The following is a 17,794-nucleotide window of genomic DNA, read 5'->3' on the forward strand; positions in this document are numbered from 1 at the left end:
TGAGGAAGCGACCAGGGGAGTTCTGAGGAAGCGACCAGGGGAGTTCTGAAGTCACAGACGAGCCAGAAGTTTCACCGGATGTATAAATCTGAATGATCCGGTTGGCATTTCCACTCACCCCCAAATATTGTGACGAGAGGAAGTGGATGAAGATGGAGCGAGATGGATTTTGGCCGTCATTCTGCAAATGTTCTCATTTGATTTAAACATTTGATCCTCGTACAGTTTTCTGTTTCCAAAACTAGAATCTGTTTTATGAAGAGTGGACTACATCTTTTTGTTTTCTTTACTGTTTGCCCAAGTTTCCAAAAATGTCATTGTTTAGGAGTGGAAAATTGAATATAGTTATTGCACACACGCATTTCAGACTAGGTGTTCGCTAATGGAAATATGCAAATACATGCTAGAACGTGACAATAAAATCTCGTTAGCTCATGCTTGGCACTGCCCACCTCCTTGCTTGTTCTGCCCAATATGATTAATTTGCTCCCATTGGAAACGACAGCCTGTGGTCCGTCTTGGCTTAGTTAAATAAAGGTTAAATATAATAAAATATTTGTGTTAGTTATAAAGAATATCATTGCTGAAGTGCATTTTTTGGGGGGTCCAGGTCTAGATCAATGACTGTAAATATGAATGGACCATGCCACCGATTTTTGAAGCCAAATTAAGTTGGTTAAGATGGCGTCTCATGGAGAAGACAACATGCCGTTTGAGCTACTCCAGGAAGTGATTTTGCAGGCTAGCTCAGTGCTGCCTCCTCTCAATGAGTAACTCGAAGTTGATGCTCGAMCGGGGTGCTGCAATTAGCAACTAAATGTTCCTTAGAACCTTCTTCTTTGTGCGATTTTCAAATAATTGGTTCAAGGACATACATCTGGTTGATTAGAAGCAATTATTGGTACCATGATTTTGTCTTCTAAACATTTTTGTTTATTTACATGAAGATTGACCAAGAAGATTGCAATTTTTCCATTCACTATCACGGGGGTCCTGTTTTCTGCAAACAATGACTGCAGTACTGTGGTCGGTCTTAAACTTCCATGGTTTCAATGAGAGGGGGCAGTCATTCTCCCCTGGTTTAAATCTATACTGAACAAAATTATAAACGCAACTTGTGTAAGGTGTTGGGCCCATCTTCGCTGTTGGAAGTAGGAGCGCTAAGTAGTTGAATTTATTTATATTGACTGATTTCCTTAAATAATTTTTTTAAACCTTTTTTATTTAACTGGGGAAGTCAGTAAAGAACAAATTCTTATTTACAATGACGGCCTACCCCGGCCTACCCCGGCCTACCCCGGCCCCCCGGCCTACCCCGGCCAAACCTGGATGACGCTGGGCCAATTGTGTGCCACCCTGTGGGACTCCCAATCACGGCTGGATGTGATACAGCCTGGATTCGAACCAGGGACTGTAGTGACGCCTCTTGCACTGAGATGCAGTGCCTTAGACCGCTGTAACTCAGTAAAATTGTTGCATGTTGCGTTTTATATTTTTGTTCAGTATATGATTCTGGGGAAAGTGATCTTTGGAGCAGTCAACCTATGTTTTTATTTATTTATTTAAACGTTTGAAATAAAAAAATAAGACATTGTCTCACATCCTCCTTTTCAGAGTTCCTTAAAGTCTGCAGCCCAGGCTCCTTCACCATGTATCTCAAAGTAAGTCTTTCACCTAATGTACAATATGTCTTCTCTCCAGCCTGTCTCCTTTTAGACATGTACAATTTCTCTCATACACAATCAATCAATAGCACTTTGACAACGTTTGATATGAAAAAGGCTTTATAAGTAATGATTGATTGACAGTGAAATATACAGCCCAGTGAACCCACATAATACCTATATAGACTGTTGTAGATCTGTTTGTATATATTATGGATCCCCATTAGTTCCTGCCAAGGCAGCAGCTACTCTTCCTGGGGTTTATTATGGATCCCCATTAGTTCCTGCCAAGGCAGCAGCTAGCTTCCTGGGTTTTTTATTATGGATCCCATTAGTTCCTGCCAAGGCAGACGCTACTCTTCCTGGGGTTTATTGGATCCCATTAGTTCCTGCACGGCAGCAGCTACTCTTCCTGGGTTTATTATGGATCCCCATTAGTTCCTGCCAAGGCAGCAGCTACTCTTCCTGGGGTTTATTATGGATCCCCATTAGTTCCTGCCAAGGCAGCAGCTACTCTTCCTGGGGTTTATTATGGATCCCCATTAGTTCCTGCCAATGCAGCAGCTACTCTTCCTGGGGTTTATTGTGGATCCCTTATTAGTTCCTGCCAAGGCAGCAGCTACTCTTCCTGGGGTCCAGCAAACTTAAGGCAGCACACTGTGTGCCCTCAGGCCCCTACTCCACTACTACCACATATCTACAGTGTGTGTGTGTATGTTTGTGTTGCTTCACAGTCCCTGTTGTTCCATAAGGTGTATTTTATCTATTTAAAAGAATCTGATTCTACTGCTTGCATCAGTTACTTGATGTGGAATAGAGTTCCATGTAGTCTTGGCTCTATGTAGTACTGTGCGCCTCCAATAGTCTGTTCTGGACTTGGGGACTGTGAAGAGACCTCTTGTGGCATGTCTTGTGCGGTATGCATGGGTGTCCRAGCTGTGTGCCAGTAGTTTAGACAGACCGCTCGGTGCATTCATAAATGCAAGTAGTGATGAAGTCAATCTCTCCTCCACTTTGAGCCAGGAGAGATTGATATGCATTCTATTAATATTAGCTCTCTGTACATCCAAGGGCCAGCCATGCTGCCCTGTTCTGAGCCAATTGCAATTGGCTCAGAACAAGTCCCTTTTTGTGGGACCTGACCAYACGACTGAACAGTAGTCCAGGTGTGACAACTAGGGCCTGTAGGRCCTGCCTTGTTGATAGTGTTGTTAAGAAGGTGGAGCAGCGTTTTATTATGGACAAACCTCTCCCCATCTTAGCTACTGTTGTATCAGTATGTTTTGACCATGACAGTTTACAATCCAAGCAGTTTAGTCACCTCAACTTGCTCAATTTCCACATTTATTTCTTAGACAATTTAGTTGAGTTTTAGGGTTTAGTGAATGATTTGTCCCTCAGTTTCATGCCCTGGCTTGCTCTCTCTTCCCCAGAAGCACGGGTACCCCATCCCCCATGTCTCCCATGCCATCTCCTGCCAGCACAGCCAGTTCTGGGCCGGGCTCCAACCACAGCAGCGGGGCGGGGGCAGGCACCGTCAGCACCGTGGCCATTCCACAGGTCATCCAGCAGGTGGCGTCTTCCTACGTCAACATCACGGCACTCTTCCTGAGTGCTCACGACATCTGGGAGCAGGCTGACGAGCTGGCCCWCAAAGGCAGTGGTGAGGAGGACCAAGGGATGGTGGAAGGGAGGGTTAAAGTCACAGGGATATTATTACACAGGAATGGGTTCTTTATACCTGTAGTTCTTCATGTCACCACTAGAGGTCAGGATCACCGTGGGGAAAAGATACTGGTGATGAGGTTTTAGGCTGGGTTTCTGTACAGCACTTTGACATCGGCTAATTGTAGAAAGGGCTTTTATAAATAAATTTGATTTTGATTGTAGTAATATTCATGTAAGTGTTTAATTTCTCCTACTCAGTGTATTTCCTTATCTCTCCATGACTCTCTAGGTTTGCTGTCTGAGTTGGACTTGACTCTGGGCCCGTTGAGCCTGACGTCCACCATGAGCTCTCTGGTGCGTCACACACGGCAGGGACTGCAGTGGCTCCGACTGGACACCCGTGAGGCACAGTGACCGCTTCTCATCCCCGTCCCAGCCCTTGCCCTGTCGACGACGCGCCAGCCCTGGCTTGCCCTGTCCACGACATCATTTTTTGTTTTATTTATTGACGGGCCAGCAGATGAATGCAGGATCCCAAGTCCCTCTACAAGTTGTTCACATGGATACCAAGTAACCTTTTATTTCATTTTCTCTCAACTACATATATCTATATATATCTCACACACACACACGGATTACATGCATTTTCGGGTCCCTGTCCTCTGTTGGTCACATTGAAGGGTCCATCAATAAACAACTATCACATCCTCTGGAGCTCAGGGGGGGCTGAGCTGAATAGGACTCCCTCCCTTTCTCAACAACGGGCCACACAGCCAGCTGACTGGCCCTGCCACACCCCTCTGGGGGTCAGTAGGGGTGTCTCCCAGTGGAAAGCCACACCCCTCTGGCGGTCAGTAGGGGTGTCTTCCCGTGGCCTGCCCCACCCCTCTGGGGGTCAGTAGCGGTGTCTTCTCATGGCCTGCCCTGTCTGTCTTGGAGGTCAGTGAGGGTGTGTCCCTGTGGGATGGTTGTCTGAAGATACCAGCTTTTTTTTGGTTGGGGTTCAGAGAGGCCTCTCACCTTTCTCCTGTGGTAATGCAAAGCAGTGATGACAAAAAGCTTATTTATTAGTCTCATTATCATGATCTTTATTATTATATCACTATAAATATATTGTTGAAGTTTTTTTTTTTTTGATCAAAAGCGTTGATATGGCCAATGTTTTACTTCACAGCCAACTTAAAAAGGTCCTATAGAAGTGAAGGGATCTATCCATCCCAGACACGTCTATAATAATACTGGTCGAATTCGGCAGGATATAGTTTAGTATGTCTCTGCTCTACCATAAAGTATTTWAAAGTGACTAGATGCATTGTCCTGAAATATGAACGTCAGTATTCTTGAATGGAGACGACAGATGGTCCTTGATGCTTTTTGTGGAGATATATTATTCTTTTTCCCATTTTTCTCTTCAAAAGAGATGGATTCTATGTGCCAGGGCGGGTCCACTATGTTCAATCAGTCATAACAGAAATATGATTYGAGTTGGATTTCGTACTTACTTTCCCTTTTTATCAACAACTGTTCATCTGAGACATTTAGATAAGAAACCAAATAGTCTGATTTGACCAGTAGCACTGGTCCCTACTCTTCAGACAGGAAGCAGGAAGTAACTACCTCATCTTCACTGCACATGGGAAGCAGAGCAACGCTGTCTGATGGTAGGGGAGAGAGGGAGGGACTGTGGCCTAATGTGATGGTTGTGAGCGTTTTCTCTAGTTCTGCAATCTATTCAGCATACATGCTTTTTAACACGCAGGCTGAAGCTGCGCATCAAACCAGTTTTTATACAGACATGGCATCGTTCAGTAGATATAAAAGTGCCTTAGATGGGGTTTTTTAAGGACACTTGCGTCTGTCTTCCCAAATGGAATACTTATTGAATATATCATCAACTTGTATTGATCATTTACAAAGCAAGTCCCATTAACTGAAGTCAAAAGTGGATTGAGTATGTGGTAGGAGTTTTGAAAGCAGGATACTCTTCCCTTTACTAACAGCCATGACCGTTGGAAAGGGTTCACTGTAGGACTGGCAACCTGTGAGGAAGCGTTGACAGGCTGTTTTGTTTACTTCCTTTGCGTAGCTCTGGTGTCACATCCTGTGCGTACATACGATAACAGCCCCATGTCATTTGACAATAACACTTGTCAACACATCTAAATGATTGCTGGGTTTTTTTTCTCCGTACGGTAGTCGAAAACTACAGTTTATGTACCACACACGTCAGCAGAAGTGACTGGGCAAATGATTGGCTAAATCTTACAACTGGCCTTTGACCCTATTGCCCATTTTTATCTCTTCAGTACCTATTACCACCATTTTTAGACCACACARCTCCCTAGATGACAAGATGTCCCAAATGGCACCCTATTCCCTATATAGTGAACTATTTTTGACCAAGTAGGCTACTAATATAGGGTCCAATTTGGGACATAGTCAATGTCTCTAGAGGAGTATTAATTTTTATCATGGACATTTATCTATTCGTGGAGATCAAAGATTACCAGACGAAGACAATGCCTTTCTGTAGAATTAATTGATATAATTTCCCTTTTTTAAAGCGCCCTGTTCAATTTCTGTAGAATGAATGACTTGGTGTTTTGTTTTTCTGATTTCAAAAAGGTGGTGGTTTGATGGTATTACAATTACACACTTGTATTTGATTAAATCAGTGGTTTATTTAATGTTTTAACGGATGTTATTGWTGGCGAAATACTAGTGATCCTTTATTATTTTGTATCAGTCAATCAATATTCTGATATTTAAGCCTATATACAACCCTGCCTCTCTCATTTCAGCATTAACACAACAATGCTTTACAGCAAGATAAAACAACGTGTATCATTTGCACTTGTTTCAATGTATTTTCGGTTTCCTTCAGTGTTCTCCTCCGGGTTGGACAGACAAGACAACTTTGACGTGTCACAGTCCTCTTGCTTGTTGTAAGGCTTTGGTTAAGAGCAATAAAACCGAGCGGTGAATGCAAAACAATACATAGAACATTTAATAAAATACTGTTTTTGATGAAAGATTGGAGATTGGTTTACATCACCATGCTTTGCTTAAAATTGAAAAAATCTGTGCTGTTTAGTTAATTGAATTGTTTTATTGTTACTATACTGTTAAAAAAAAAAAAAAAAAAAAAAATTGGAGCTCACTGGAAAAGCTATTTCTATTGGCTGACAAATATATAAGGGCTGCACATGGAACCACAAAAGAAAAATGGGTTTGTATTTATTTTATCACAAATATGAACCGTATGAATAGAGTATACTGGTACCATGGCTTTATAAATATATATATATATATATATATAATTTTCTGCTTTTTTCTCCAAGGTAGGCTGCTTTGTAAGTAATCAATCATACTTTGAGTTACCCAACTTGGATGTCAAACTGCACATGAAATGAAATGTTGTCCTGTTTTGAGATGACGTTCTACGTTTTGTACTTACTAAAACGTTGCTCTGGTTTCTACGTCATGTTACATGTCCTTTTCATATTTTTGAAGGTTTATTGTCATGCTTCATTTCAATCTTWAAAAAAAAAAATGYTGCGCTTCAGTTGTAGGTATTCTGTGTGCAGAAATGTATAATTATTGTCCATAAATATATGATATCACACTAAAAGGAACAACATCACCGTGGTCATTTACTGGGAAAATGTGCAGAAATCTTTTGTAATTAAACTTTTTTGCCTTGTGGAAATATGTAAATAGTTTGAGCTGCAATGTACAGAGATGTATAAAGACTGATTGACAATGAATTTTGGTTTTCTTTGACTCAAGTTCCTTTCCCCCAAAGATGCTGTTTTGCAGACCTTTTTGTAGCTTGGCTGCTGTAGCTGAAGATGAATTGTTGATAATGTTTTAACTGGCTCAACAATACATCTAGACCAGACCTCTGTACTGTAAAATGTTTGAGGCAATAAACTTTGGGGAAAATGTGCTGGCTGTGTGAATTATTCTGCTATAACTACGGTAGTGCCACATCGAACTATGCCATTCTGATTTATTTCATAATTATGACGTCTGCTATACAACATGAATTCAATGTAAGAACATGTAACCCCCCCCCCCCCGGATACTTTCAAAAAACGGAATTAATTAACTACTGTGTTGCTGATGACGGTTGCTGTCCCTATCATTGCCAAGCCTATTGCTGACCTTTTTTAACCCGTCTCTCCTCTCTGGGGAGGTTCCCATTAGCCACAGATCGTCCTTTATTTAAAGGGGGAGATCAAGCTGATCCTACCTGTTATAGACCTATTTCTATTTTGCCCTGTTTGTGTTGGGAAAAACTTGTCAATAATCAACTGATCAGCTTTCTTGATGTCTATAGTATTCTCTCGGGGTATGCAATCTGGTTTCCGCTCAGGTTATGGATGTGTCACTGCAACCTTAAAGGTCCTCAATGATGTCACTATTACCCTTGATTCTAAGCAATGTTGTGCTGCTATTTTTATTGACTTGGCCAAAGCTTTTGGCACGGTAGACCAGTGGTTCCCAAACTTTTCATAGTCCCCTGCCCCTTAACATTCACCTCCAGCTGCGTACCCCCTCTAGCACCAGGGTCAGCACACTCTCAAATGTGTTTTTTTTACATCATTGTAAGCCTGCCACACACACACAATGCGATACATTTATTATACATGAGTGAGTTTGTCACAACCCGGCTCGTGGGAAGTGACAAAGAGCTCTTAATAGGACCAAGGGACAAATAAGAATATAATAATTAATCTTGCTCTTTGTTTAACCATCTTACATATAAACCTTATTTGTTCCTTGAAAATTGTGAATAACTCACCACAGGTTAATGACAAGGGTGTGCTTGAAAGGATGCACATAACTCTGCAATGTTGGGTTGTACTGGAGAGATTCTCAGTCTTAAATCATTTYCCACACACAGTCTGCCTGTATTTAGTTTTCATGCTAGTGAGGGCTGAGAATCCACTCTCACATAGGTGCGTGGTTGCAAAGGGCATCAGTGTCTTAACAGCCCGATTTGCCAAGGCAGGATTTCCTGAGCGCAGGCCAATCTAGAAATCTGACAGTGGCTTCTGTTTAAATTCAATTTTCACAGAACCGATTGTTGCAATTTCGATGAGGCTCTCTTGTTCAGATATCGGCAAGTGGACTGGAGGCAGGGCATAAAAGGGATAACAAATTCATTTGTTCTGTGTCATCCGTAACCTGCGTAATTGCGCACCCAACTCACTCAGGTGCTTCGCTATATCACATTTGACATTGCCCGTAAGCTTGAGTTCATTTGCACACAAAAAAATCATACAGTGATGGAAAGACCTGTGTGTTGTTCTTGTTAATGCAGACAGAGAAGAGCTCCAACTTCTTAATCATAGACTCAATTTTGTCCCACACATTGAATATAGTTGCAGAGAGTCCCTGTAATCCTAGATACAGATCATTCAGGTGAGAAAAAACATCACCCAGGCCAGTCGTGTGAGAAACTCGTCRTCATGCAAGCGGTCAGACAAGTGAAAATTATGGTCAGTAAAGAAAACCTTAAGCTCGTCTCACTTTAAAAAAATGTGTCAATAGTTTGCCMCTTGATAACCAGCGCACTCCTTCCTGTATGTTGTAAAAGCGTTACATGGTCGCTGCCCATATCATTGCATCGTGCAGAAAATACAAGACAGTTCAGTGGCCTTGCTTTAACAAAGTTAACCATTTTCACTGTAGTGTCCAAAAAGGCATTCCCTTGGCAGCAAGAGCCTCTCGGTGGATGCTGCAGTGTACCCAAGTGGCGTCGGGAGCAACTGCTTGCACTCACATTAACACTCCACTATGTCTCCCTGTCATGGCTTTTGCACCATCAGCACAGATATTAACATGAGCAGCAGCTACGTTTGGCTACATACGGACCGTTAGTGGAATTCCCACGAGATGGAGTAACGGTTAATGTGATTGGATGTTCATTATTTGACGTTGTTATTTCGCTGAACACTAGATGGTTAAATTGTATTTTTGGCAGTGAAACGAGGCTACTCAGGCGAGAAAAAAACCTCACCCAAATGTATATCCCCATTGGAAAATACAAATTGACTGTTTGAAAATGTGAAGTAAAAAGAAAATATATATATATTTTTAAATGTGAATCACATTTTTATTTGGCGTACCCCCGACAGCATTGCGCGTACCCCTGGAGGTACGCATACCCCAGTTTGAGAATACTAGCGGTAGACCATTCCATTTTTGTGGGCCGGCTAAGGAGTATTGGTATCTCTGAGGGGTCTTTGCCTGGTTTGCTAACTACCTCTCTCAAAGAGTGCAGTGTATAAAGTCAGAATCTGCTGTCTCAGCCACTTCCTGTCACCAAGGGAGTACCCCAAGGCTCGATCCTAGGCGCCACGCTCTTCTCAATTTACATCAACAATATAGCTCAGGCAGTAGGAAGCTCTCTCATCAATTTATATGCAGATGATACAGTCTTATACTCAGCTGGCCCCTCCCCGGATTTTGTGTTAAACATCAAAGCTTTCTTAGTGTCCAACAAGCTTTCTCTACCCTTAACCTTGTTCTGAACACCTCCAAAACTAAGGTCTTGTGGTTTGGTAAGAAGAATGCCCCTCTACCCACAGGTGTGATTACTACCTCTGAGGGTTTAGAGCTTGAGGTAGTCACCTCATACAAGTACTTGGGAGTATGGCTAGACGGTACACTGTCCTTCTCTCAGCACATATCAAAGCTACAGGCTAAAGTTAAATCTAGACTTGGTTTCCTCTATCGTAATCGCTCCTCTTTCACCACAGCTGTCAAACTAACCCTGATTCCGATGACCATCCTACCCATGCTAGATTACGGAGACGTAATTTATAGATCGGCAGGTAAGGGTGCTCTTGAGCGGCTAGATGTTCTTTACCATTCGGCCATCAGATTTGCCACCAATGCTCCTTATAGGACACATCACTGCACTCTATACTCCTCTATAAACTGGTCATCTCTATATACCTGTCGCAACCCCACTGGGTGATGCTTATTTATAAAACCCTCTTAGGCCTCCCTACTATCTGAGATATCTACTGCAGCCCTCATCCTCCACATACAACACCCATTCTGCCAGTCACATTCTGTTAAAGGTCCCCAAAGCACACACATCCCTGGGTCGCTCCTCTTTTCAATTTGCTGCAGCTAGCGACTGGAATGAACTGCAACAAACACTCAAACTGGACAGTTTTATCTCCGTCTCTTCATTCAAAGACTCAATCATGGACACACTTACTGACACTTGTGGCTGCTTTGCGTGATGTATTGTTGTGTCTACCTTCAGTTCTTGCCCTTTGTGCTGTTGTCTGCGCCCAATAAAGTTTGTACCATGTTGTGTTGCTACCATGTTGTTGTTATGTTGTGTTGCTCCCATGTTGTTGTTATGTGTTGCTGCCTTGCTATGTTGTTGTCTCTCTTTATGTAGTGTTGTCTCATGTCGTGATGTGTTTTGTCCTATATTTATATATTATTATTTTTWAAAATGTAATCCCCCGTTAATATGTGCACTGTATTAAATTAAATATGAGCAGTTAAACAAGGATCCACAATCACCATGTAAACCGTTCAGTACAATTAACGTTACTACGATGATACCAAGCGTATCTGTGATACCCCGGCGATACCACCACCAGCTCGTGGCTTGAGTAACGTTTCCTAGCATATTAGAAGTTTGGATAGGGGGCTACACATAGAATTAGGAATTAAAATACTAATTAATGATAGTAATTCAATAGGATCTCTCTGGGGCTACAGCTAAAAGGCCATCCCCAATCAATGGGGGATTAAGAACTCTAGTCAACTAGCTACTAACGTTAGATAGCTACTAACGTTAGATAGCTACTAACGTTACTAACGTTAGATAGCTACTAACGTTAGATAGCTACTAACGTTAGATAGCTACTAACGTTAGATAGCTACTAACGTTAGATAGCTACTAACGTTAGATAGCTACTAACGTTAGATAGCTACTAACGTTAGATAGCTAGGCTATAAAAGGCCCAATCCAGCCATTATCTTAATATCAAATCATTAACCTAAGTACCTTACTGTAATAGTTTTCCATTATTAATATAGTCCCACATTTTTTATTTATTTTTATTAATCTTTTTTAGCAAAAAAGCGATTTATGTGAGTTGTGATGGGAAGGGCACCAATTAAGCAGTGGAGGGGCTTTAATGGGATTTCTGCATCCCGCTCACACATTTTTTCATACAGCAAGTCACCTGTTCCCGCTGGCTTTTTGTCCTATCYGGCACCCACGACAACTGGTCTCGGGACACGACCGCAGTACAGCAAATGTTATTTTAGTCGTGACGCAGTTTGCTTGGCAGCCATGGTCCAAGCAATTTTACGCCCTATAGTAGAAAAGAGGTAGGCTACTGAACTTGAAGCCACAAGAAAGATGAGAGTGGACACTTGCACTTTCTCTTGAGCTACACTATTGTTCAAAAGTTTGTAGTCACTTAGACATTTAAATCTAATAAAATTAGATTTGAACCTGATGGTCCCACTGACAGAGCTCAAGAGTTTGTTCTTAACAAAATACCGGTCTCAACGTCAACAGTGAAGAGGCGACTCTGGGATGCTGTCCTTCTAGGCAGAGTTGCAAAGAAAAAGCCATATCTCAGACTGGCCAATAAAAATAAAAGATTAAGATGGGCAAAAGAACACAGACACTGGACAGAGGAACTCTGCCTAGAAGGCCATCATCCTGGAGTCGCCAGGATACACATGTTTAGCAGATGATTTTGCGGGTGTAGCGAAATGCTTGTGTTTCTAGCTCCAACAGTATAGTAATATCTAACAAATCACAACGATACAGACATCTAAAAGTAAAATAATGGAATTAAGCAATATATAAATATTAGGATAAGCAATGTTGGAGTGGCATAGACTAAAATACAGTAGAATAGAATACAGTATATACATATGAGATGAGTAAAGCAAAAATATGTAAACATTATTAAAGTGACTAGTTTTACATTATTGAAGTCGCCAGTGATTTCAAGTCTATGTATATAGGGCAGCAGCCTCTAAGGTGCAGGTTTACATAACTGGGTGGAAGCCGCCTAGTGATGGCTATTTAACAGTCTGATGTACTTGAGATAGAAGCTGTTTTTCAGTCTCTCATTCCCAGCTTTGACACACCTGTACTGACCTCGCCTTCTGGGTGGTAGCGGAGTGAACAATTGTCACAGGGTCGTTAGGGTTTGGCCTGGGTAGACCGTCATTGTAAATAATAATTTGTCCTTAACTGACTTGCCTAATTAAATAAAGATTAMATTGAATAAAAACTGTCCGTGGCTCAGGTGCGGCGCATCCTGTCAGGCTGTATCATGGCCTGGTACGGCAACTGCACCGCCCGCAACCGCAGGGCTCTCCAGAGGATGGTGTGATCTGCCCAACACATCACCGGGGGCAAACTACCTGSCCTCCAGGACACCTACAGGACACCTACAGCACCCGATGTCACAGGAAGGCCAAAAATATTATGAAGTACAACAACAATTGTGCATCTGTAAAAGATTGTAAGTGTTTTAGGTGCCAAGACAAATTTATTCTGCCTCCCGAGGTTGAAGAGCCGCGGTTGCGCCTTCTTCACCACACTGTGTGGGTGGACCATTTCAGATCGGCAGTGACGTGTACGCCGAGGAACTTGAAGCTTTCCACCTGCTCCACTGCTGTCCCGTCAATGTGGATAGGGGCGTGCTCCCTCTGCTGTTTCCTGAAGTCCACAATCAACTCGCTTGTTTTGTCGACATTGAGTGAGACGTTATTTTCCTGGCACCACACCCCCAAGGTCCTCASCTCCTCCCTGTCGGCTGTATCGTCATTGTTTGTAATCAGGCCTACTACTGTTGTGTCATCTGCAAACTTGATGATTGAGTTGGAGGCGTGCGTGGCCACGCAGTCATGGGTGAACAGGGAGTACAGGAGGCGGCTAAGCACGCACCCTTGTGGGGCCCCTGTGTTGAGGATCAGCGAAGTGGAGGTGTTGTTTCCTATCTTCACCACCTGGGGGGCGGCCCGTCAGGAAGTCCAGGACCCAGTTGCACAGGGCGGGGTCGAGACCCAGGGTCGAATATGGAGGGTACTATGGTGTTAAATGCTGAGCTGTAGTCGATGAACAGCATTCTCACATAGGTGTTCCTCTTCCTCTATTTCACTGTAAAAGCTACTGTAAATTGGACAGTGTAGTTAGATTAACAAGAATTGAAGCTTTCTGCCAATATCAGATATGTCTATGTCCTGGGAATTGTTCTTGTTACTTACAACATCATGCTAATCACATTAGCCTACGTTAGCTCAACCATCCAGTGGGGGACTCACCGATCCTGTAGAGGTTGATGGAGGCCACTGTGTTCTTGAGGACCTTCAATGCAGCAGAAATGTTTTGGAACCCTTCTCTAGATCTGTGCCTCGACACAATCCTGTCTCAGAGCTATATGGACAATTCCTTCAACCTCATGGCTTGGATTTTGCTCTGCCTTGCATTGTCAACTGTGGGTGGACTCCAATCAAGTTGTAGAAACAGGGATGATCAATGGAAACAGGATGCACCTGAGCTCAATTTCGAGTCTCATAGCATATACTTATGTAGCATTTACTTATGTAAATAAGGTATTTCTGTATTTTATTTGTACATACATTTGCAAAAAAWTCTAAAAACCTGTTTTTGCTTTGTCATTATGGGGTATTGTGTGTAGATTGATGAGGCCATTTTTTTATTTAGTCCATTTTAGAATAAGGCTGTAACTTAACAAAATGTGGAAAAAGTCGAGGGGTCTGAATATTTTCCGAATGTACTGTATATCTCTAACTAGGAGAGGAGCGGTGGGCTACTGAACTTGAAGCAGCGAATGCTGAGAGTGTGTGAATAATGTCAGAAAGAGGAGTGTTTAATACAACAGGTAAGCTAACGCATACAAAGCAGGAAGACAATCGCCTTCTAAATCATTTGCAGGAGAAAAATACATTTTCATCCGAAAGTTCTTTCTGGAATKCTGCCCTCTAGTTTGGAACTCTCCTTGTTATTGGTCTATTCATTAATACTGTCTAGTGATGTCACCTGGCAAGCCAAAACTCCACCCATATAAAACCTGCTAATTAGAAGGTCCTGGGTAACGTTATATACCCTATGAAAGTCTTCTTCCTGGTTCAAGTCTCGTACTGTTTTTGAATGGGCTTCAAGCTTATATCATCAAATTCATGAAAATTGGGTAATTTAAGACACATTAAATTATATTATTTTCATGGATTAATTTACCTTGACCTTTTACAAAAAAAACTAAATCGAAAACCTTGATGAAAGGTATCAGGTAGAAAATAAATTAATCCCAGAATCCACAAATACACTACATGGGGCATTGTCATGCTGCAACAGGAAAGGGGCTTCCCCAAACTGTTACCACAAAGTTGGAAGTACAGAATCGTCTACAATGTCATTTTATTCTGTAGCGTTAAGATTTCTGTTCACTGGAACTAAGGGGTTTAGCCCGAATCATGAAAAACAGCCCCAGACCATTATTCCTCCTCCACCAAACTTTACAGTTGGCACTATGCATTTGGGCAGGTAGCATTCTACTGGATTCGTCCGTCAGACTGCCAGATGGTGAAGTGGGATTCAACAAATCCAGAGAATGTGTTTCCACTGCTCCAGAGTCCAATGGCGGCAACCTTTACACCACTCCAACCGAAGCTTGGCATTGCGCATGGCTGCTCGGCCATGGAAACCAATTTTATGAAGCTCCCGACCAACAGTTCTTGTGCTGACGTTGCTTCCAGAGGCCGTTTGAAACTAGGTAGTGAGTGCTCCAACCGAGCACAGACRATTTTTACGTGCTTCAGCACTCGGCGGTCCCGATCCTTGAGCTTGTGTGGCCTACCACTTCACAGCTGAGCTGTTGCTGCTCCTAGATATTTTCACTTCACAATAACAGCACTTACAGTTGACCTGGCGAAGCTCTAKCAGGGCATAAATGTGACGAACTGACTTGCTGGAAGGGTGGCATCCTATGACGGTGCCACGTTGAATGTCACTGAGCTCTTCAGTAAGGCYGTTATACTGCCAATGCTTGTCTATGGAGATAGCATGGCTGTGTGCTTGATTKTATACACCTTATCAGCAACGGGTGTGGCTGAAATAGTCAAATCCACTAATTTGAAGGGTGTCCACATAAGTTTGGCCACGTAGTGTACTTTAAAAACATTCAAACTATTAATAAAARCACAACACAAGCTACAGCATACAGTGTATGAATTTACAAAACATTTTGTACTTTCTCTATTAAAATCAGTTACTTAATGTGGAATAGAGTTCCATGTAGTCATGGCTCTATGTAGTACTGTGTGCCTCCCACAGTCTGTTCTGGACTTRGGGACTGTGAAATAGCAGTCTAACACAAGCAAACTGAATTATGAGGTGAAATGATAACAAAACATTTATAAAACAAAAGTAAAATCAGATGATATATTCGGGGCGGCAGTTAGCCTAGTGGTTAGAGCGTTGGACTTGTAACCGAAAGGTTGCAAGATCAAATCCCCGAGCTGACAAGGTACACATCTGTCGTTCTGCCCCTGAACAAGGCAGTTAACCCACTGTTCCTAGGCCGTCATTGAAAATAAGAATTTGTTCTTAACTGACTTGCCTAGTTAAATAAAGGTTTAAAATAACAAAAGTAAATCAGGGGAAAATATAACTACGATATTTTCAGACACATTTGAAAGGTCTCCGGCACTTAGAAATAGTATTAAAAGAAATCATTTTTTTTATTCAAACCTCTTTTAGAAAATAGTGCATTATCAATACATTAAATACAACAGTAAATAATAATATTCCATACATTATCGTAAAATAGCTTGACCATTTGGCAGATATATTAAATCTACGGTGGTCGTTGTAGCCCAGTTTCTTTGGTATTCAGAAAAGTGATTTTATTACTAATGTAGTGCGATATATACTACCACAGACAAGCATCAACCTAAAAAAGTATAAACATTTGAAATTAAAATATTATATGTTGCCGACTGATTTATAAGAATTAAAGAGATTAATAGAAAATATATTCTCTCAAAAATATATGTCTCAAAAACAGTTCTTAGAGATTGTTGTATTAATGCTTTATTTAAACAGACCTAAGTTATTGACATGGTGATTTCTTATACAAGAGAAACTGTGGCAATCATGGTTCATTACAAATATACAAAAACTGATCCAAATCCCATGTTTCATGTTTCCGATTCTCCTCCAAAGTTGGGGTTGTTAAAAGCAGGCTGCAATATAAGAACAAATCGTGTCATTTGAGGGAAGATTCTTAAATTTGAATATTTGGAGAGTGTTCATGAATCCCTGTAAACCTCCTCACATGAACATCGCCCCTTATCTCAAATATAGATAAGAGGAACTAGGCAAGGATGTCTATTATCCCTGTTGTTATTTGCTTTGTTTACAGCTAAGTGCTAGTTCCTCTCTGGTGCTCTGTTACCATCATGTACATCTTTTATAGCAACCGTGGTTTCTTAAGCATAAGCTTCACTTACCACATCAACGCTCCTTCCCGTTCTTGTTGGGAAGCTGACGTCACTCAGCTTGACTCCTCTGATGCTGAAGACGTAATACAGCAGTCCAAATATCAAGGTGAAGACAACAATGGCCCCAATCACAGCCCCAGCTATCAGTCCTGCACCTGTTTAACAAAGGACAAAATATTTATGAATATTTTTATGATCTATGGTTTCGGGAACGATCTATGTTTATTTTTTCAATGTTGCAACTAGTATAGCAAACTTACTGCTAGCCTCGGGAGCATCAGTGGGAATGACTATACCACCGCCATCTGTGGTGTAGTCTGCAGGAGAAATAACAGTGGCATTTACATCTGAAAATACTGCATCGATGGACCCTGCGCCTGTCTGTATCAGTTATACTGAGTACTCACATTGGCGGTGGCGACAGGCATATCCTCTCTTCTGCACACAGTTGTTATCATTCCATTGGCCGTCAGGGTACATCTCGACACAGTTCTCTCTTCCCACGTCTCCTTGGTGGAAGGCTTCGTTGGGTTCGTTAGGTGCCCAGTTTAGGAAAGCCAAGGCCTGCATGTCTGTCCAACTCCAGCCAACTGGAAACAGTTATAAATATTAGTATAACGTTAAGACACTTAGGTGAGAAAACCATACGGGAAAAGGTCAGTGCACAATGGGACTTGGGTCGTTCCACCAATTTGATGCCTTTTGAGAAGTGTAACTTGGTTTAAAAGTCTGTAATGAAGAGCACATGTTCAACTTAATAAAAAACATTTTTTCCAGAAGTAACACGGTTGAACGTAACTCTGTCATCTTAAATCAGCCATAAATCCTCTCGTGACAGGGGGAATGGAAGCTGGTTGTGTGCAACAGGGATTGGCAATTGAATGCAAGCTTCACAAAAAAAATTGAATTGCTCAAACATTTCTAGC

The 17,794-nt window shown here is 41.8% G+C and overlaps 2 protein-coding genes across 2 annotated transcripts in view; one reads left to right on the forward strand and one right to left on the reverse strand.

Moving 5' to 3' along the window:
- Nucleotides 1-7,281, forward strand: part of LOC111980068 (AF4/FMR2 family member 1) — a 67,350-nt gene extending 60,069 nt beyond the window's left edge. The window contains exons 16-18 of the mRNA XM_070449777.1: nucleotides 1,615-1,661; nucleotides 3,098-3,327; nucleotides 3,622-7,281. Of these exons, the coding sequence (XP_070305878.1) occupies nucleotides 1,615-1,661; nucleotides 3,098-3,327; nucleotides 3,622-3,746 (402 nt within the window). The 3' untranslated portion in view covers nucleotides 3,747-7,281. The remainder of the gene's footprint in view (nucleotides 1-1,614; nucleotides 1,662-3,097; nucleotides 3,328-3,621) is intronic.
- Nucleotides 7,282-16,440: 9,159 nt separating this feature from the next.
- The window catches only part of LOC111981947 (lymphocyte antigen 75), a 32,273-nt gene continuing 30,919 nt past the window's right edge, over nucleotides 16,441-17,794 (reverse strand). Inside the window, exons 46-49 of the mRNA XM_024013449.2 lie at nucleotides 17,276-17,458; nucleotides 17,129-17,185; nucleotides 16,878-17,023; nucleotides 16,441-16,610 (exon numbers count right to left, since the gene is read on the reverse strand). Coding sequence (XP_023869217.1) covers nucleotides 16,566-16,610; nucleotides 16,878-17,023; nucleotides 17,129-17,185; nucleotides 17,276-17,458 — 431 coding nt within the window. The 3' untranslated portion in view covers nucleotides 16,441-16,565. The remainder of the gene's footprint in view (nucleotides 16,611-16,877; nucleotides 17,024-17,128; nucleotides 17,186-17,275; nucleotides 17,459-17,794) is intronic.

The sequence above is a fragment of the Salvelinus sp. IW2-2015 genome, linkage group LG20, assembly GCF_002910315.2.
Source record: "Salvelinus sp. IW2-2015 linkage group LG20, ASM291031v2, whole genome shotgun sequence".
NCBI classification, from domain to species: domain Eukaryota; kingdom Metazoa; phylum Chordata; class Actinopteri; order Salmoniformes; family Salmonidae; genus Salvelinus; species Salvelinus sp. IW2-2015.